General features: G+C 46.7%; 1 protein-coding gene across 3 annotated transcripts in view; it reads right to left on the reverse strand.

Moving 5' to 3' along the window:
- LOC119465114 (26S proteasome non-ATPase regulatory subunit 13) overlaps nucleotides 1-22483 on the reverse strand; it is a 213177-nt gene that overhangs the window by 173865 nt on the left and 16829 nt on the right. For 2 of the 3 annotated variants that reach the window (XM_049655703.1, XM_037725913.2), the window contains exons 3-5: nucleotides 16424-16458; nucleotides 15920-15975; nucleotides 13440-13483 (exon numbers count right to left, since the gene is read on the reverse strand). The exons of the other annotated variant lie outside the window; for it this stretch is intronic. In XM_049655703.1, coding sequence (XP_049511660.1) covers nucleotides 13440-13483; nucleotides 15920-15975; nucleotides 16424-16458 — 135 coding nt within the window. The remainder of the gene's footprint in view (nucleotides 1-13439; nucleotides 13484-15919; nucleotides 15976-16423; nucleotides 16459-22483) is intronic. 3 annotated transcript variants of the gene reach the window in all.

The following is a 22483-nucleotide window of genomic DNA, read 5'->3' on the forward strand; positions in this document are numbered from 1 at the left end:
TTTCAACGCACAAAGAGATACCGCTGGATACAAACATCAGCTACCATGCCTTGAATGTGCTTGAAGAACAAGTCACTGTTCCACCTCGCTTCAGCGTAATGATTTCCGTCGGTACCGAAGTGCCTGCAAACATGGAGGGCGTCATCGAGGGCGATTATCACTTACTACTCGACTATGAAATTTGCGTCGCTAGAGGCATAGCTGAGCTATGTGAAGGGAAAGCAAGAGTGATGCTCACAAACTTCAGCCACGAATATAAGCACATTAACAAAGGCACCACGGTCGCCTACATCGATGAAGTAGTACAAGCAAGCAGAGCTTTCGCCTTCACGGATTCTAGCGCACCTGCAACGACGACTGTAGCACCTGAACCAGCTTTTGACGTAAATGAGAACCTTCCCAGGCATAAGAAAGAACAGCTAAAAGCCCTGCTCCTCCAATACAAGGACTGTTCTCGTCATCATCAAAAATTTGACAAACCCGTCGCCAAGCACCGCATTCTAACCGACAAATATGCCCACCCATTCTGTGAAAGCCCGTAACGAGTTACGGTGCGCGAATGTGAGGCAATAAGGCAACAAGTCGACGAAATGCTTCGCGACGACATCATCCACCCGTCCAAGAGTCCGTGGGCATCCCCTGTGGTGTTAGTGAAGAAGAAAGAAAGAACCCTACGTTTCTGCATCGATTATCGTCGCCTCAAAAAAATCGCGAAGGACGTATACGCTCTCACTCGGATAGACGACGCCTTGGATCGACTTTACAACGCAAAGTATTTTTGTCGATGGACCTCAAAACCGGCTACTTGCAAACTGAAGTCGACGAGAGGGACCGGGAGAAGACTACCTTTGTAACACCAGACGGACTGTTCGAGTTCGAGGTCACGCCGTTTGGTCTTTGCTCAGCACCTGAGACTTTCCAATGCATCGTGTATACAGTACTGGCAGGCTTGAAGTGGCAGACTTGCCTCGTCTACTTGGCCGACGTCGTCGTGTTTGCCTCAAGCTTCGAAGAACACCTCCGGTGTCTTGAAACAGTTCTTCAAGCAATCAAGACCTCCGGGCTCACATTGAAGCCAGAAAAGTGCCGCTTCACATATGAGGAACTCTTGTTTTTGGGCCACGTAATCAAGTCTGGAGTGTGCCCTGACCCACAGAAAACTGCGGCCATCACTGACTTTCCTCCACCCGCCGACAAGAAGGCAGTGCGTGGATTTCTTGGACTATGCGCCTATTACAGGCGCTTCGTCAAGGACTTTTCACGGATCGCCGAGCCACTGACGTACCTCACGAAGGCCGACGTCGAGTTCAAGTGGGAGACGCCGCAAGTAGAAGCATTTGAACTGAAGCGACGCCCTGCAATCGCCACCGATACTTGGGCATTTCGACGAAAACGCCGATACCGAAGTCCACACCGACGCAAGCAGCGTAGGTGTGGACTGATGCTGATTGTGTGTGATGCCAGACATTGGATCCCTGCTCGTTAGGTGAATGTTGCGCCTACCACTGCTGGATCATCTAAACAGCATGTGGCTCTGTGTCATTTGGATTTTGTGCAATTGAACATGCATTGTGCTGCACTTGCTGTCAAAATGCATTAGGTGCAATTTTTGCAAAATTGAGGTGTGCGTTTGATGAGTAAAATCATTGCTACATGTCCTCACAACCATCTTGTTGGCATGTTACACACAAACATGCAACAGTAAAATTTCGCTAAAAATTCAGGCATCAAATACATGAACAGTAGCCACTTCAGCAAGACAAGACTAACCGAAGTAGCACCGCCACTATGTAAGCTCGAGGCCACCAGCGTTTATGCCAGAGCACAAACATCGATCTATAGGCCTTATGCGAAATTGCTGCCATCTGTCGAAGGTCTGACGAAGCTACCGATGCGGGGCCATGTTGAACGCATCTGTCCGAGTCGTATTGCTGTCGCTGCTACAACTGTTTGCTTATATATGCTTTGATCATAATCAATCTGCGCATAAAATATGTCAAACGAGTGCTGTACGGACCTGCCCGCATTACCGGCATTCCTAGTGATTAGTTGACAGTTATTACGCATCAAGAACTGCCTCACAATGATAACGAAGTTACAAGTTCGTCACCGAGTCGTATGTGAGCCTGCCGTCGTTGAGAACGAAAGCAGTGCGCAAGCTAATAAACTTCCTCTTTTTGTTTTCAGTGTGGTGTATAAAGCGTTTTCAGCCATCGGAATACAGTAGAACCCCGCTGTTACGTTCCCGGGTGCTGCGTTTTCCCGGCTGTTACGTCGTTTTCGGCCGGTCCCGGCACAGCTCCCATAGAACCCAATGCATTGGTAACCCCGCTGTTACGTCGCAACTGTGGGACCGTTCCCGCATCATACGTTGCGAACTGCCACACCGCGCCGGCCCGAGCGGCCATTTTGACTTTTCATGTCGCTTGGCTTGGTTGCTTGACGATGGCATTGGCCGCCCAAAGTCCTGGGGGCGACATTTATTACGCATTTTCGGTTTCCGCCAGCAAAAGTATGGCCTTTGATATCCGCTTTTGCTATCTTAAGATGATGTCTATGACGCGTTGCGGCCCTAAAATTGGTTTTGGCTCGTAGATGTTCCGTATAAAGTCCAAGGGCGATAACGCCGTCGCCGCGCGCCGTATGCTTTCTTTCGCGCGCGAGACGCAGTCGTCGGCTCCCCTCGCACGCTTTCACTCGCACATACAGCATACGTCGCCGCGCACCGTATGCTGTATGTGCGAGTGAAAGCGTGCGAGGGAAGCCGCGCGGCCGTATGCTGAATGTGCGAGTGAAAGCGTACGAGGGGAGCCGACGACCGCGTCTCGCGCGCGAAAGAGAGAGAGAGAACTTTAATGAAAAGAATGGCTCAATGGCCTAAGCAAGGGTAAGGGTCAATGGCGAAAGAAAGCAGAGAGGAAGCGCGCCTCCTTCCGTTGCGCTCGAGGCACCAGCGAGGGAGCGAGGAGGGGGGGGGGGGGGGGGGTAGCGGGTAGCGTTGTGCTCTGGCATCATACTGCGCCGCGGCGCGCGCGCGGTCCCGCGGGCCTTATCTTGAAAGCGATCTGCGTGGGGGTAGATTCTACGCAGTGTAGGTGCGTCGGCGGCTCGTGGCTTTGTGCGTGCTGCGTGTTCTCGGCGCTCAGTTAGGGTTGAAGCGATAGACAACAGCACGAAGGTCACTTCGCTCGCTTCTGGAGCGGCGCTTAACTGCGCGTGTCCGCGCTCATCGAGTGTGATGTGTTCATGTTTGCCTGTGGGCGCTGACACTATGTTTGTTAATTAGTTAATAACCGAATGCTTACAAGTTTATACAGACGATAAAACTACTATTCTTACTTTGTATAGCTCACCGCAATCGATACTTCGGCTGTCGGGCGAAACTACTTTTTGTCGCACGTAAGAATTAAAATAATATTGTGTGCAGTTCAACACTACTCCCATTTCTCAATTTTTCCTGTTTCCTGGCTCTTGCGTTTCCCGGCTCTTACGTTTTTTTTTTTTTTTACGGTCCCGTGAAAAACGTAACAGCGAGGTTCTACTGTATCTGAGTACAGTGTACGAGAGAGAGAGACAAAAAACTTTATTTACGGCATAACAAGGTTGTTAAATTTGCAGGTAGTCAGTCCGAAGGGTGGTGGCCAACTGCTTGCCACAACCGTTTCGGTCCAGTTTGTTACTTCTGCCTGAATCTTGTAGTCAGGAGTGATTTCTCGTGGGATGGAGTTGGCAGTATTGACTGTGTAGGAGGGTGTCCCTCGCATTTCCAAAGAATGTGATTTTGGGTAGCCTTCATGCAGTTGCAATGTTTGCCCAAGGCTTTCGCACACCAAGGCAGGCTTGAAAATACAGTGTGCGAAGGTCATGAAGAGGCTTTCGCGTGCGATGCGACCAGGAGCAGCGATGACGGTACAAGCAACGTTTGTTTCAAAAAGTTTGAGTGCAGCTGGGTGGCCACAGGATCTTTCCGAGATGTACTGCTAAGTAACAAACATGTTAGGTCAATGAAATCGGTGTTTTACTCCGTTGCCTCCGCAGCCCTTTTAGCGTGCGTCCGTTATCGAAATGCAATAAACGAACTAAAAAGCAACGTAGGCATGCGCGAGCAGCCGCAATGCACCTTTATACCCGTATACATGAAGGTGGCTTGTCCGAGAACCAGAAGGTAATGAAAACGCAACTAAAACCATCTTGTTTCAGCATGGAGCAATATGTGCGATCAAGAGCACACATGCTATCATCGTAATTTCTAAGAAAGGCGAACGTAAACACAACATTAGTCGTTAGTAACATGAGTACTGGAGTCGCGATCCGGAGCACTCGAAACGTCCACAGCGAAGGAAAATAACAATGCGGGGGTGGAGTTTACTGCTTCGGCAGTAAAGGGTGGAGTTTACCCTTCGGCATCCCGATTTCCTCTCTGTGAAGGAAAAAAAGGTAACCAGTAAACTGTGGCTCTTATCAAGCACCGCACATTGATACGTAGTACGTTCTGTACACTCACATGCACTTAGCCTCCAACATGGCAGCAGATTTCACATAAGGCCTATTATCAATCTATCTTCTTATGCCACGTTACCCAAGTTGTCTAACTAGAGCCACTACATATGTTCTCAGGGTTGTGATGTCGTCTTGGTCGTTACATTGTTGTCATACAGTCATGATCAACCCAGCAATTCTCATAATGCGGTCGTATTGTCATCATTTCAGAAACATTTTCAAATTGTCGTCATACCGCTTTCGCAGTTCCATCAACATCATTCTATCGTAGGTCAATCATGACTATGCAGCCGTTGACTATGCTGCTATTGCCGGCATATGGTCATCATTATACATTTGTGGTCATACCGTTGTCATCATCCGATTCTAGTCATACCGTTGTTGTCCCACCATTTTCGTCATACAGTTGACATTCCATTGCTAGCATGCCATCGTTGTCATACCATCACCATCATTTGAGAAAAGTCATCCAATTGTCATCATGCCGCCGCCGTCATACCATTCGTATTTAATGTTTATATTAACGACATAACGAACACTACTTCAGCGGCCAAATATATTATTTATGCCGACGATACCACCGTATTATTTAGGTCTGCTAGCTGTAGTGAACTGGTGACTTGTGCAAATTCAGCATTAAATAAGCTTAATACATGGTGCCGAGTAAACTCGTTAACCATTAACACGAACAAAACGAAAGCCATTCTATTTCAACCTAAAAATTCTAGGGCTCATATTACTGACTGTATAATTATTGGAAACTCAACTGTGCATGTAACCTCCTCAGTTAAATGCCTTGGTGTCATTTTTGATGAACATTTAACCTGGAATAAACGTGTCGACATGCTCATCGGTAAACTTGCAGGTGTCGTGGTTGCCCTTGCAAGGGTACGCTCTTCTCTGCCCACTTCCGTCAAATTATTAGTCTATAACTTACTCTCTCTTTTTTTTCACACCTAAAATACTGTCACCTTGTCTGGGTGTAACACACTACAGGGTCAAACATTACTAAAATTTCTATACTACACAAAAAGGCTGTGCGGGCTGGCTATTAGCAACTCTGCCTATGACGCACACACTGAACCCTTTTTTAAGAAGCTTCAAGTTTGTCCTGTAATCTTTCTATTCAGTGAATTACTCTTGCAACAGTACCTTACAGAAAGAAAGCGAGCGAGTCATTTTATTGAGCACCTATCCAGCTTATGCAAGAACAAACAAATACAACACTCGTCATAATGCGACCTCGTTCATACCCCGCGCAAGCACAAATTATGTAACACTACTCTCCCACTCATTACCGTCCTTGTTAAATTCACTTGGTTTCTGATTACTTACCGTATTTATTCGAATCTAGGCCGATAGTTTTTTTCAAATAATCACATACGAAACTCTAGGGTCGGCTTAGATTCGAGGATTTAAAAAAACGCGCTAGTTTTTAACTGAAACTGATAGATATGGTGCATAGTTAGCGCCATCTAGAAAAGTCAGTATCTCAGCCGCTACTAGCCGCGCCAGTAGCCAACTGAAGTACACGAGCGACGTCGCCATTTTGCCCTGCGTCGTATCGGTATGGTGCAGCATCGGCGCGCGGTGTGGCGTTATCGTAATGGCACCAAATGGGCGATGCCACTATAGTGCCGCTTTCTAAACGAATACTGTATTTACTCGAATTTAACGCGCACTTTAAACACGACCCTAAATCTGCGTCGGCATCTCAAAATCGCCGCCTCGCACGCGTCGAGCCTAGCTACCGTAGCATGCGGAAGCTTCCTCCGTGTGCTGCAGTACACGTGCTTAGGCAATAGTCTACCATCTGTATTCACGTTCTCAGCGTCTGCTCTATCAGCATGAAGTACGGAGTTCATCATGATGCCGCATTTAAAAGGAAAGTGATCATCTGTGCGGAAACGGACAGAAATCGGGCCGCATCACGGGCGTTCGGAGAATCCGAAACTTGCGAGCTGGACTGGCGCAAACAGGAGGAGAGGATTTTCGCCAGCAAAGCAATGCGGAACGGTTTCAATGGACCGAAGCAGGACGTAATCTGCGACGATCCACTCCGGCGATACGATCGCCTTGGCCCTATCTTGAACGCAATCTGCGACGGGTAAAGTCCGCCGCGCGCCGTGTTTTCGGCGCGTTGAAGCGAGAGGCATGCTAGCACGAAGGCGCGCTTCGTCTCCAGCGTTCTGACAGTTCGTTTCCGCGGTCAACGAGCGAGATGTGTTCATGTTTGCTTGTGCGCGCGTGACACCATGCTTGTTAATAGCGGTCTACTAATTTGCTATCGCATTCGATGCATCGCCTTTCGGGCGAAACTGCGACTTTTTTTTATTCATGGCAACTTCAGTGCATCGGGAGGAAATCTATTTTTCCAAATGACAGAAAGTTGTATTTCTGTTTGAAAGCATGAGGTGCGCGGTACTGGTAAAGGACTTTTTTTTTCCTCACGTAAAACGGGTGGTGCGCGTTACAATCGAGGAAGCGTGAGAATCGAGTAAATACGGTAGTTGTGCTAGCCGCAGAGGCATCGTCAAACGTTCAAGCCGGGCGGAACTTCGGCATCGGTCTGTCGTTGGAGGGGGCCACGGGAGATGGTTTTTGCGTGTGCCGCAACGTGCGCTTCTTCCAAAAATGCAGCATCTCAAGTGCGCTGGATGGTACTGAATATAGCGCACTGTTTGAAGATGTCAGCAGTAAGCAAGATAGCGACGAGGCTAGCAGCGATGGTGACATAGAATGAGCTCGGCGTGTTCAAATTTAATAAATGCTGTTTCATTTTGCGAATGCTGTCCTCGCTTTTTTCGTTCGGCCTACATTCGAGGTAAGTTTTTTTTTTTTCTGACTTTGAACTTTTGGGGGGTCGGCTTAGAATCGGAGTCGGCCTAGATTCGAGTAAATACGGTACTTCATTCCTTATGTTTCTGCAACAAGGACGATTGTCCCTGTATTACATTCCATGAACCACACTTGTTCATTGCGTATATTTAGAGTCCTGTCTTGCCATTGTGTAATGCTATCTAACAATGTCCGACTACTGTTGCTGATTGTTGTTTTCTTTACATTTACACAATTTTGAAAGGGGCATAGCCCCCTATCAACCCGAATTGATTGATTTTGGCTTTTTTTCTGTGCCGCCTACATCATGTATTGGATGCGAAATAAATTTGATTTGATTCAAACGACGTCATGTCTTCTCATTCTGTTACAATTGGGCTATCGTCAATTAATTGTAATTAGGCCACCGTCGTCACACATTTGATGTCGCCATTCCAGCTTCGTCATCCGATTCTCATCATACAGTCATCGTAACGCTATTGTCGCAATACACTTGTCTTCATCCCACTGTCCTCATGCTGTACCATCGTCATCCCATTATTGCCATGCCTTCGTCATCATATCACCTTCATCGTTGCATCGTCGTGCCTGCGTGCGCCATCAGATTACAAGTCGTCCTGCCACGAACAACCCTGGTAAGCGAGGGTGACAGCAAAATGGGCTGATCACCAAGACAGTGTATGTCGCATATAGCCGAAGCGATTGAAACCTCAGAACGACCTCTACAGATTCTAAAAGCAATACGCACGTGGTTGCGACATTACTTGTCACATTAACTTTGAGAGTCATTTTAAAATGGGTTCTGTCAGCCTTCGCGACACCACAATACATTGGTCAAGATTGTTTCCAGGTTATTACGACCTCGGATTACTCGAGATGATTGTGCTCAGTCAATACTCGAACGGAGGTGGCGCTGCGAGTTTGACAGTGCAAGGCGCTTGCCCTGGCTGATAGGCCTGTCAACCAGGGAAAGAACGAGCATTAGCGGGATGGCAAACGATAATTCAGAGAGTGGCAGGACACCAAAGAGTCCGATCAAAATCAGGAAGAGTTAGAAAGATATTTGCATTGCAATGACATTGACAATTACTCAGAGGGGACCCTGATCACGAGAAAGAAATTAACAGAAGAATAAAATTGGGTTGGAGTGCATACAGCAGGCATTGCCAAATCCTGACTGGGAGCTTACCACTGTCGTTGAAAAGTGTACAATCATTGCATTCTACCAGTGCTAACATATGGGGCAGAAACTTGGACAACAAAGAAGCTCGAGAACAAATTAAGGACCGCACAAAGAGGGATGGAACGAAAAATGTTAGGCCTAACGTTAAGAGACGGGAAGAGAGTGGTGTGGATCAGAGAACGGCGATAGCCGATATTCTAGTTGACATTAAGCAAAAAAAATGGAGCTGGGCAGGCCATGTAATGCGTAGGATGGATAACCAGTGGACCATTAGAGTTACAGAATGGCTACCAAGAGAAGGGAAGCGCAGTCGAGGTCGGCAGAACAGTTGGAATCAGCTAGCGCAAGACGGGTAATTGGAGATCACAGGGAGAGGCCTTCGTCCTGCAGTGGACATAAATATAGCCTGATGATGATGTCATTGAAGAGATTGGAAACTATTTGAATAGTGGGAGACTCACTGCAAAAAAAAAATTTTCCCCAAGCTAAGTTACATTGTTCAAGAGCAGATGCCATGCCTACAGGCAGAGTTGTCTACAATATTTTATTGATGCACAAAAAATATGCAGATTTTCAGCAGGAGTCATTGCTCTGCTGCTTTGCACTGCCCTGTGTCTGATTTTTTTAACGGCAAAACAAAAATAAAATAAATTTCGAACAAGTTTTTAGAGTAGCAAACAAATTCTGGAATATTCATTTATTAAATTCCTGCATTAAAGCATAGTGCAACTCCCACTGGTTTCCATTATTTTTCCTCACTATTTGTTCAAGCGAGTTGAATGCTCTGCCTAAGTTTATCGCACAAATTAGTTCAACTAATTAATTTAGGCTTTCAAGTCGTCATTGTTTTTAGATAAATACATTAAGCCTACATGCATGCCCGAAAATTTTGCAACATTCGTGAGCGTTATGTGAAAAAGAAAACAGAAGGCCGAAAATTTTATTCTCTCTGTGCATTTTTATTTTGAACGTTAATTTTAAGCTTAAATTGGCTCAACCCTCCTGTTCACTGCCACGTATATGTTTTTCTAGCACTAGGTGAGTTCCCTGCAAATTTACATGAACAAGCAAGCCTTATATCCCCATCTGACGGAAGAAAACAAGGAAGACTACGTTGCCTACGCTACTGTTATGATTTGGTTTTCCTATAGTCAACGAGGGGTTGTTTACCCGGGAGTGTATTTACACTTGCATGGTTCGAATTATTGTGGCCACCACTGAGACTAATTCGCAGTGGGGAAAAGAACCAACGAAGCCGACATGAACATATAATTAACACAAACTGTCACACACACAAACCAGCTAACCAAGGTACTAAGACTAACAGACACGTTCATGCACTTCTAAATGTTCTCACATAATAAAGAATTATGTAAAACGGTACAGTTCGTGGCCGGTCACAATTACTTGGCATGCGTTGGTGCAGCTGTACGGGGCGACGGCCAGTCAACTGCAGGGCGTCGGTCGCGTGAGGATAAGACGCTACTTGCTTCTTGAGCATCGTTCGCAGCTTGGCCAAGGAGTCGCAGGAGGGGAGTAGGAAGGGCTTGCCTTCAGCACCATGTCACCAGGACCCACCAACACCAAAGGCTGGAGGTAGGACAGAGGCCGGATCATCGCTGAAGTCATGAAACTCGGGCCCGGAGCCCGGCGCTCCCAAAGTCTTGAGACTCAGACCTACAGTCCGACAGCCTCGATTCTCCGCCCAGTGCTCTTGAAGTCTTGAGGTGCGGACCGAGAGCTCGGCAACCTCGCTTCGTCCACTCAGCACACCGGCCTTCCTTCTCTTTTTCTGCTCCCTCCTCCAGGACCCGTTCGTGATTGGCTGGAGGCCGAAGTGCCGCGAGCTCGCGCCGAATCCCGCCATTCTTTTTCTTCTTTTATAGTCACTGGCCATCCGCCGCACCAGACACGCGCACATAAGTCTTTGTACATAACAGCTACACATGCCCTAATACCCTCGTGATGAAACAAATGTAGACAGAGTCCAAATTTGCTCATATTTCGAAACAATGCCTAAATTGTCAACATCATCATTAAGCCAAATAAGGCAATAAAAATGATGTGTTCCATGTGACAATACAATTGCACATGAGCCAATTTCAGCCTCCAACTATATTTACAATCGTCCAGTAGTCAATGCAGACTCATTTAAATATCTTGGGCTTCACCTTTCCCCCGATTTAAGATGAACTCGTCACGTGAGTGAAACTACGAAATCCACTAATCAAGTAATGGGATTCCTTCGCCATAACTCGCACTTGCACCTCCTCCAGTCAAACTTCTTGCTTACACAAGACTTTCGTATAACCCAAATTAGAATATGCTACTTGTTTATTCAACCCCCACGAAGCCAACCTAATACTATGTTGGGACAGATTCCAAAACCACGCCACTAGGTTCGTTCTTGTCAATTATTCCTATCATGCTAGCATCACGTCTCTAAAAACACAACTTGAACTTAAAACGCTTGATTCATGCTGCAGGATTGCACATCTGTACCACAAATTATGTCTGCCCCACGAGCCAAAAACAACCTCGTCTGTCCAATGCACCATGCTTCGCACCACATTTACCCTGAACAAGCTCATACAACCAACTTTCAGCAGTCTTATTTTTTGTGCACAGCCGAAGACTAGAATGATCTTCCCATCCAAATTGCCATGATGACCGTCCACCTTCTCTTCAAAGACTGCATCATTATTGACAATACTGATTGATGTAGCATGATTACTGCTATTGCAATGCCCACCCCTCATGTAATGCACTGGAGTGTTTGAGGTATGAATAAAATAAATAAAATAACAAACAACTGTACCTAGCTTTGTATAGGCTCAAGGGCTAATGGGTCCAACTGAACTGCGTCGGGCCGGGTAAGGCCTTAATCTTTCGGGCCCGGGCCGCGTATGGGCCAGATTTGAAATTACTGGGCCAGACTCGGGTGGACCAATGCATGGCATTTTTGTGCTCAGGCCGGAGCCTGAAAAAAAAAAAGGCCCATGCGGTGCTCTAGTGTGCACTGACTGTTCTAGGCACTGCGTGCCATAACAACGTCCCGATGTGCACAAAATGTTGGATGCTTCTTCATTCCAATCCTCGTCCAAAAATGTTGCAAGTGACTCGTGATGTGGCCTTTGATAGGCTGATGCAAAACCACAAGAGACGTCGTCACCTGGCTGCAGTGCAGAAGCAAACCAGCCTGTACCGCAACGTGTTCATTACAATGTGTCATTAATTGTCTACGAGTCCACAGAAAAAGGAACCTGCTGTTGATCATGATCTGTCAGCAACGAGAATGGCTCTAGGATTGCCTATTTGCCTTGCATCCATTACCTGTCCACCCCAAAATATGGACAGCAATGAGATTCGTCCATCACTGGACGAAGGCAAGGTTCAATTCGTGGCCACTCATGAAACCCTAAAGTGCCGTTCGCAGAACCCAGTTTCAACACCCTGACTTGGTAAGACAGGTCCTTGTCAACGACCAACTTTAATTCCCCCCCCCCCCCCTCGAGTCAGGGACACCAAAGGACTAAATTGCTTGGTGGGCCGTAAAAGAGCGAGGGATTCTGGGATGCGTCGTCTGCTGGCTGTTTCCGGTTGTCGTTGAAGCCTATTGATGCGCTTGCAAATAGCACCTGGTAGCACGCGCCTAGCAAAACCATGGTTGCCTGTTCAGCCATTGGCTGCTCAAATTCAAGCGTTAAAGGTAACTACTACCTTGCCACATACAGTGCCACTTATCAGGCGGCTATGAGGTGTGTAAGGGCCGACACGGAATGATTCCCCAAGATATTTCTTTCTCTAACGTTGACTCAAGCAACCAGGACTATTTCAGTACTCGCATGCACATATAAAGGTATGAAACATGGTATCACGGCGCCGATTTAAATGGGACACAGCGAGATACATACATAATACTCGTAACCAACTAGGCCACCTTAGTTTCTTAAACACACAAAGAGGTAATGCGCAGCCATAATATGTCGGCGATACGGCTATTCCCCCATCTTGTTGACAAAAAAGCATTTACTAGCTACGTACCCCTTCAAATGAACCTTGAGTTTCGACCGAGAAATGCCGTTGACAGCGCGCAAAGTTTTCAAATATTTTCAGCACTTAATTTTCTAATTACGTTAGCTGTGCCATTACCGACGATTTCGGTTGCAGCGACGATCACAGAGCAGCAATTACCAGACCACTGTAGCCATCGCCTCAGCACCCAATTTTTTAAGTAATGCTTCGACACGCTCAATAATTTATAGGATAAAGATAACTTTTTCGTCTGTCTGAATAACTAGCAGGCAGAACAGACAGCGACGGTGCGTCCAAGCAGCGGCAAATGTCGTAGTGATAAACCTGACAGAAACAAAAGAAGACTGCCGAACCGAAAACCAAAGTTCGTTTATGAATAAAAGCATATCCTCACCTTTCTTGGCTTGCCATAGTCGCGCCCAGAGTGAGCTGAAACTTAAAGATGAGCTGCATGAATGGTGCGACACTGCTGGTCGACAAACCGGACGGAAAGCTTCGCACGACCGACAGCTGAAACCGCACAGAAAAACAGATGCGCCAGACATGCCGCCGCGTCATCCTTCGAACCGGAAGCTGGTAGCAGACAGCGTGAACCACAATTCCCTGTGATTGCTCGTCTTACCGGTCAGCTGTTACAACCCATGTGAAACAGACAGACAATGAAGGCAGCAAAAGCATAGGGAAAATATTAGTAAGAAAAAGAAACGAGGTTGCCACAGCAAACCCACTTGTGCGTGCAGAAGCTCTGCCGTGATGGCCACTGCGTCTGTGGGGAGCATAAACACACACAGCACTTGGGGTGCTCAAGGATTGCAACAGGGCCCTCGCAGCACTGTTTTTCCAGGCCCTTTCAAGGAGGTGTGCCAACACTGCAACCACCCACCTTCTCCTTGGTCTTGGTGATGAATCCAAGGCGCTGCTCCATGTCTGCAATGCAGAGGTGCAAGGAATGAGCAACATGCTGACTCGACAGCCATTTCGTCTGCACTGCAGTCATACCGATAAGCTGCACTTGCGTCTCATCAGATACATGCAAGCAGCGAGTTTTGTTCCCACTGCGCTAGGTACCGCACAGAGAGCCTGGTAGGGCTTGGCCAAATAATGTCTATAGAAATAACAGTCAACATTAACAAAATCCAGCCTTTAAGGAAGCAGTTATTCTACCGCACTCATACGATGTTTCATGCAACCTTTGTTTTCATGCAACCATGAAAACAAACTTGCATTAAACGCATGTAAAACACAAGCTATTTTTAGGCCTACGAACAAACCCCACATTAACCTGAAACTCTCCTTTCAGGGCACCACGTTCGCACGAAAAATTTCTACATGTTTGGTTTGAGGAGAACATGTCTTGGAACGCCCATGTGCTGCCTCTAAATTAGGCACAACTGTAGGCTGCCTGTACAGGTTATCAAACCTAGTACCATTATGGCTTATATATTACGCCCACTTGTCTTACTGCGCGCTAGTATGGGCAAAAACGTCTGCTCAGAACATAAACAGACTCGAGGTATTGCCGGAAAAGCTTCTTAGAATATTTGAAAATTTTCATGGGCACCCTAGCGAACTACAGACTCATCAGCTGTTCATAAATCACGATATTACTAGAGCACGTGATCTTTATACATATAAATTACTACTACTAAAAACAAAACAAGCTTTATCAGCATACATTTGATAGCCCCCCCGATACACTCTCCGGAATCAACCCATACCAGTTCCTTTTTCCCAGACAAGCTACAGAGAATGTTTTCCTCAATACCAGCAATACTGAACAATTTTTTAACTTGTATGAACTTGGAACTGCCCGAATTTAAGTTCAAGAAAGATGTGCGAACTATGCTTTTAAACATATAGAAACCGCTCGAGCACCAACATCCTTCCTTTGTCATCTTGATGCATATTATATTTTATGTATAAAATAATTTTTCTTGTGCTCATGCAAGGATTGTGTGTTACATGTTCTTTGCACATTTATTTTTGTACACTAACAGGGTTGCGTTACGTGAACTTTATCTCGTCATGTTTAAATTTTGCCACATGCTTGTACAGTGCTTCAGATGATTACTTTTGTAAAATGCCTGCTGCTGTTAAATGGGTCCTTGGGCACTCTCAAGATGTCGGCGACATCTTTTCGCCTAAGGACTCAGTGTTGGAAATAAACTTGACTAAAAGAAGATAGGCATGGCTTGGCCGCACTGTTTTGCATTCCACGTGAGATCAAATAGGAGGCTCAACAAAGGTCGAAACACTCATGAACGAAATCAGGCCTCACAAGACTCGTGACAACCAGCAAAGATACTGCAAGGACGAACAAGTTGACAGAGTGCCACACTGCCATTGGGGCACACACCTTTAAGCAACTTCCTGCGTTGTTGATGTCGGGGACCTCCTTGGAAACAGCTGATAAGCTGTTACTGCAAATGGGGCACAGCGTGGTGGCGTGCAACCAAGTTGCACGGGTAGGTTAAGATGGACCCCTGAGTTAGAGAGCACGCTTTGTGCATTTTATATTTAAATTTGTGTGTAGTTTTCAGACTCAAAAAGTGCTTGAAACGCACGCACAACCGCCTGCATCATTGGACATGGAAAGCAAGCGCTCTCTGGTTCGACAAACCGCGATTACACTGAGCAGCACGCGGTCCCGAAGCGCGGTAGCCGCCGTTGCTAGGTAGATTGTCACGAACATGTGTCCTTCTAGCAGTTCCCCGGAAAGCCGTATGAAGCGGAGCGACGGGAGCGCTGTTCGACGCGTGAAGTAAGTACACAACAGAAACGCTGTCTGCTACGTATACATGTTACAACCTATACATGTAGGGTAAGCAACAGTTCACCTGCCGAGCACCCTGAAAGAATTAATGAGGTTAAACACGCAAGGTTAACAAACGGCTCCGTCAAGGCCGGTCATTGCCAACCCAAAGTAGTTTCGGAGCATGCAGCCGACATGGTGCAGATTGCAAAACCACGGCTGTCAGCATGCGAATTGCGAACTGCCACCACACACATACACAATTTCAAGAATTTTGTGGAGACAAATGTTGAAAATTACGTGTAACTGCCGTGCATGCTCCAAAAGTGCTTGCGTGATTGACTGTGCCGCAGAAACGGCATAGACCCACTGCGGCCCGAATTAGGGCTGCCAACGGCCAGCAACAGTCGTCCCGAGCTTTCCGCCTACTCGAAACAAACTAACTCGCCGTAGGGGGCGCGGTTTAGCCGCATTTTTGCAGCGCCGCCTGGCATTCCCATGATTCAGGGCACTGAGAGTCATGCTAATATATTTTCTAGGTCGTGTCTATTTTCTTGCTCTCAGAGGAAACAGAGGCTGCTCAGCAGTGGAGCAGGTGACAAGCAACTGACCTGGGATGCTCTGGGACACCTGGGCAGCAATCTCCACCAGCGACAGGGGCTTCATCCTGGAACAAGCATTCTTCAGTGCCCGCACTGGGGGGTGGGCACTGCTGCCAAGCCTCACCAAGTGACATTCGACACTTCATTACATCCGACATTCGTTACAAACAACCACGCAACTCATGGCCAGATTAATTTAAAAAACAATCGGGCCTATGCAAAAACATGCGTGATGCCCCCCCTGGGCTTGCTGCATCGTACGTGAACACTGAACCGTCATTAACATGCAACCAGGGTCCTTCAATACTTCCTCAACTCATCACAAACTGCAAGGCACAGTTTGTGCCACAAGCATGGACACCCAGATTGCTGGCCCATAACTGTCAATCAATCCATTGCCCATAACTGCTTAGTGCAGTAAGGAGAGCTTGTCCCAACAATGCAGCAACAATGGCAAGAGAAAAGTGCCACCCTGAGGCAAAGAAAACAACAAAAAAAGACTCGGCCACTCACTTGTTCTCAAATTCTGAAATGAAGTTCTCGTACATCTGAAAAAAAGAAGCCATAAAATGAAAACCAAGCACCAGCATTCCTAACCGGAAGGTAGCCCAACTACATCTGTCCCGTCTTGTCGTCCCAGTACCCAACTCCCTCCAGTAACAACAGACCAGCTGCCCTATTAGGCCCACCACCTGCCCGCCTCAGGTGTTTCATTACTCAAGCTTCCTGGTCAGCTTCATCCTCATGGTTAAGTACTTGGTGCCGGTTACGTACTTTGCCTTTAATACAGTTCGCTCATGGATTCTCCGTGGCTTGTGTGCAGCTCACTTGAGCTACCATGCCAGGCTTTGGGACCACCTCAGCTTATCCCCCTCTGCCAGTTTATGAGGGGGTTGAACCACGTTGCCCACATTCAGCATTTTTACCGGCGTCCCTGAGCAACAACCAAGCCAAAACGCCAATACCCACCAGTTCTCGCCGCCAGAAGTGGCTAGATGAGTGGAGAACAGTCAGTACGCAGTTATGCTGCTTGCTACTTTTGCAAGCAACTTCCACAGAATCACATGTGTGCCATCGTGGTGTGTTATCATCGGCACTATCGGCAAAAGCAGCCAGCCTTGCGCACGCCGCCTTAAATTTTTTTCACCGTTCTTTGGTGACTGAAGTTAAAACTGGAGAGTAGCCAGACGAGGAACACCAAGGTCAAACGCTGGGCTAGTCGGTACATAATTGAAGGTGCAAACCCAGCACCACTACGCATAAAACCATAACCAGAAATATTTCTAATAGCTCACTTGAACAACATTACACACTGCTCCAGGTTAATTAAATCCGTCTGGTTACATTGTGCGACGCTGGGCTGGCGCTGGTTTACATGCGGCTGGGCGGCTGACCTTCACCGCTCACGCGACTCTGCCGAGAGATGTTTGTAAAAACGGTGAATGTGGGACAGGCTTAATGCTCAAAAACAGAGTTTTACTAAGCGAGGTCATCCTAGCACTAGCCCAATGACATTGTTATACCTCACCATAATTCTCTCTCTACTGCTCAATCACTGATAGTAACATCATCATAGGATGGAAGAAAATGTTGCTTCCCCACTTCTCGATTCTTAGAAATATGAATCGAATAGAATTGAAAAGAAAAAAAATAAGAAATAACCTTGCACTCGGCCGTGCAATGCTTGAAACAGCAAAGCTGGGCGATCGTAGCCCAGAATGTTTTGGAAGTGCGCTCGAACTTTTCACCTTATTACTCATGATGACGATAATTTTTTTTCGCGTGTCTCGGACTTACGGCCGTCACTGCGCGTTGCATAGCACACCGCGTTCCAGGAGACCCCCTCCGTGAATGCGTCTCTCTCGCTATCATAGCGCGCAAAAGCACAAGCGTACGAACGTGCCAGCTGTGGACGACGACGCTCGAACGCAATCATATGGTTCACATAAATGGATGTTCTGCAAGCGTGGCTGTATAGCATGGTTACGACGCTCGCCTTGGGACCGGGGATATGCAGGTTCGTATCCCGCCTAGCAAGAAAGCTTATTTTCATTTCTTTCTCGGTAGTTTCTTGATACGCACCATAAATTACGGCTGGCTTAAACAGCTTCGCTGTTAAAAAAAATCTTGTGATTCCCAGAAACTTTAGGAATCGATGTAAGCAGAGCTTTCTGTGCTGTTTGCTTTGACTGACGATAATTAGAGGTGATGGAGTTGACGGCGAATGTTTAATTTCTTCAGTGTTTAGTGCAATACGAGAGTGGTCAGTTGATGGTAAATGTTACCTTGGGTGCACCACTGCTGTTTGTCTGCGTAATACACGGAACACACAGCGTGTTTGCTTGAGGCGTTGTTGTGCGCCATTATACATAACCTTCGAGAAGGTTAGCATTGACATTGCCTCACACGGCACATTGCATCGCACTTATGGAGCTGCACGTTGTGGGAATCCTCGGGTCCCATAACCGCCGCACGGGCAGCGAACGTCGCGTCAAGCGCATGCGTGCCAGGGAGAGTTGGGAGAGGGGAAACTTTCCTTCCGCAGGCGGCGCGCGGGAATCGCAAGCGCTATCAGCGCCACCGGGTGGGTCACGTGAGATCCCGCTGATATCGCCCGGGTCTCTTTGGTCTCCAGCAAGCGGCGACGGCGGAAGTCTCCGCCGTCGCTCCCGTATTCCCGCACGTGGTTAGTCAACCGCGTTCTTGCCGCGGCAAACGCCGCGGCCCCCCCCCGTATTCCCCAGTTGGTAAGTCGGAAGCCCTTCTTTACCTAGTGTATTATTCTATTCGAGGGAACCCTCAGCGATGTCAACTATAGCTAGCTGGCCTGCTCGAAGTGTTAGTTGCAGTCGTAATAAATGCTTTCCGAGTGTACACGTGGTTGTCGTCTATTGTTTCCTCGAGCTTGTACCGGACCGCGGTTGATGCGCAGGCATGCGCCAACCGCGGGGCTCGGTGTGTCGAGGCAGAGGGCCGTTGGCATTCCCCCCATATCCCGACATTTTGGCGTTCCCAACATGGGGCAAGCTCTTGGAAAACGGGACGACGATCTGTCCGGACCAGTGTTAGGCCTCAGCCGAAGGCGTGATTGCTAGCTAGATCTGTGTGTGCTTTCTTGAGGGCGAGTTAACGCTGCGCTAGTGTCGCCGAACTCGTGTAGACGCTGAGATTTGCAGCAAGTTTTCTTTTAAGAGTACGCCCGAAGCAAGTGAGTGCAGCATCCGACGCGGTGGTCGATTTTCCCTGTACATAAGTAAATAGCCTCCTTTCTGTATCTTTGGCTCTAGGAGCTGGGCGCCGGAAACGCTGGCTAGGACGTCAGCGGGGCGCAGTCCCAGGAGTCTGCTCGGAAGCTGCGTGTTGAGCAGCGAGCGGGGACCACTTAGCTAGGCCTGCATCTCCTCGCGGTGGCTCATTGGAACCCTTTATGGGTCTTTTGTGGCATTGGTATCCGTCATGGACCCCAGTGAACCACAAATATCCATTGGATGTACCACAAAAGACCAAATATCCAAGACATTTAACGACGTCCAGTTTACATCTATAGTATGTTCGACTAGTACGTGGCAGTCAAGAGTCATCCAGAGGACGTCGAATGTCCTTATGATTTGGACATCTCTTGCACATTCAAAGCTCGCGTGCATTGATCGTACATTGTGCGTTATGAGTCGATGCACGCACTATGCCGCAGAAATACAAGCAAATTGTCTCTAATGCCTAACAATGGGAAGCTAGGAGAGCAAAAGCATTAAATTGATTATTTTGCAATTTAGCACGACCTTTGCACGCACTGCTGGAGGTCTAGTAACGTTGCTGCCGGACACCGCGCGCAAAAGCCAATACGCCATTTTTTTCGCTATGCTTTAGTTCTCGGATACGTCATTTTCTTTCTCATACAAAGATGCTTTATTTTTCAGTTATATCTATTAGTACATTGTTGAAAATACGTAACCTTTAACTTGCTGATGTATTACGACAGTTTATAAAGAAAAAGAAAAAAGAAGCTTGAACTCGCAATAGCTTTGACTTCGCATCGCCACTGATATCAACTCAGCAACACGCGCCTCGATGCAAGTGCGCAGCAATGTTCCGGGTGCGAGCAGCGTGTGCTTTATTTGTGTCTTTTCGACTTTTGTGCGGTTGACCATGGCCCAAGTATGTATATACTAGGCAGAACTGTACAGTTGCGTGCTGAAATTTAGAGCTGTGCTTCTGACTGCTATTTGTGGTACGTTTGTTCGGCTTGTGGAGCGCTTACGGGAATGTTCTGGAGGCAATGTTTTGATGGTTAATTTTCGCACATGTTTGTACCGCTTGGTTTCCAGCGTTCCTCTTCAAGTGTCAGGGATATTTCTAATTTGTAACGCCTATCTCTAAGTCTCTGGCAGCATTATGTTATTGGCACTTTTGTGATCTGAGAAGCCGCGTGACCAAGTCGCCTATCAAGATAACATTCCATCTCTGGATTCTGCTTGCGTGGAATTTATTTTACCATATGTTTTTCAATGCAGCTAGAAAGTACTGGCTTTCTATCTTGAATCCGGTGGCCCCAGAAGCAAGTGCTGGCAAGCAGGCCATGCACTTTTGGTCATTAATTAGTATGTGATACTACCTCCTACTAATCAGTTTTATTCTTTTTAATTATAATTGTGGCACTGTGCCTCCTAGGTCATTTTGTGCCTACTCGTTACTTGTGTTTTAATAAAGTTTAATTTTCAAGAATCTGTTTTTGATTACGTTTTTTTTTTTAGATCCGCGTTTAACCTGTTTGTATACAGCGGGAACATGTAATGAATAATTTCATACATGTGCGTGGCTGGGGGCCGATCATTTTTGTAATAAAGCTTTATCAGTTGTATAAATAAAAAAAGTAACATTGGTATGACATTGTTTCACTGGTGTGCTTTACCTAGTGCTTAATGAACTCACTATTTTTCATTTATCCATTGCAGGATTTGTAATGATGCATAATGATCAAAATGCGGATTTACGGTTTTCTTAGCACAGTTTTCGCATTTTGATGAGCGCTAGAACTATATATAAAAGTTGACAGTCACTTTAGCGAACACTGAAGAGGATGAAGGCAGAAGCCTGCGCACTCACGAAGCATTAATTAAATTATTTGTCATTCGCATGCATTGTTACTTCTATTGTTTTCTCCTACCAAAGTTGTGGGCTCGAGTGCCTTAATTAACTTCGTCATAATTAACACCAATGGTTGCGGGCTCTACTCCCACCAAAGGTCGAGGGTTTGAGTGCCTTAATTGTATCTTAATTAACTTTGTCTTAATTAACACCAAAAGTCTATGATGTAATAGTTCAGCGGAAATCCGCTAGGTGGAGATAAGTAATAAAGAGAAACTGAGACATCCACCCTAATGTAGCAATTTGCTACAATGGAAACCCAACCGGGTTCCTCGATGTTCCAGGTAACCAATGGAACCCGGTTGGGTTTTCATTGTAGCAAATTGCTACATTAGGGTGGATGTCTCAGTTTCCCTTTAACACCAAAAGTCGTGGGTTCGACTTCCACCCAAGTTCGAGAGTTCGAGTGCCTTAATTAATTCTGTCGTAATTAACTTGCCTTAAGTAACTTCGCTCTAATGAACACCCAAGGTAGTGGGTTCGACTCTACCTTCACCATGTCAATTGGAATCCAACTTGGAGATAATTTGGAAATGTGGCCGGTTCGCCCATATCTCCAAGTGGTTTCGACTCCCAACAAAGGCCGTGGGTTAGAGTGCCTCAATTAACTCGATCTTAATGAACTGTGTCTTAATTCGCTTCGACCTAATTAACACCAAAGGTGGAGGGTTCAATCCCCAATTTTGGTGCCATTGAATTTTGGTGCTGCGACGCTGGACATCGGATTTTTCGACGATTGAGCCATCTAAGGATTTCACGTTAAGTGTTGCAGTTTATATATTCACATTCACACGTTAACAAAACATTTCAAGCAAAGTCACCAGCTACATGCCGACAATGGGGGTAACTGTGCCATTAGTGTGCCTCAGCAGATGTACCATCGAGGACAAATTAAATGCGGCAGTAGTGCACCAAGTTGGGCTAGTTGGTTGAAGTTCATATTAGAAAGATTTTAACTGCGCTATGAACAGGGACAAAGGAGGACGAAAAAGACAACACTGCGCACGTGTTGTCTTTTTCGTCCTCCTTTGTCCCTGTTCATAGCGCAGTTAAAATCTTTCTAATATGAACTTCAACCAACTAGCCCAACTTGGTGCACTACTGCAGTATGTTCCTTTTGCAACGGGCTCTGTTTTTCTCTGCGCACGTGTTGTCTTTTTCGTCCTCCTTTGTCCCTGTTCATAGCGCAGTTAAAATCTTTCTAAAATTAAATGCGAACAGCGGAGTGTGTGGCCGAAGCATAACTAAAGGTATACTGTGCATGTCGTCGGCCAGTCGTTGTGCACGTGCGTGGGGATGTAGTTCTCGAGGAAGAGTGCAGCGCTGCTCGCCCTATTGCGATAAACGTCATCCGTATTTTGTCCGAAAGTTGTTTTCTCATCTCTCCTCAGGCAGTGCCTTACCCACCTGGCAGTACAGTGTTATGGT

The sequence above is a fragment of the Dermacentor silvarum genome, chromosome 9, assembly GCF_013339745.2.
Source record: "Dermacentor silvarum isolate Dsil-2018 chromosome 9, BIME_Dsil_1.4, whole genome shotgun sequence".
NCBI lineage: Eukaryota > Metazoa > Arthropoda > Arachnida > Ixodida > Ixodidae > Dermacentor > Dermacentor silvarum.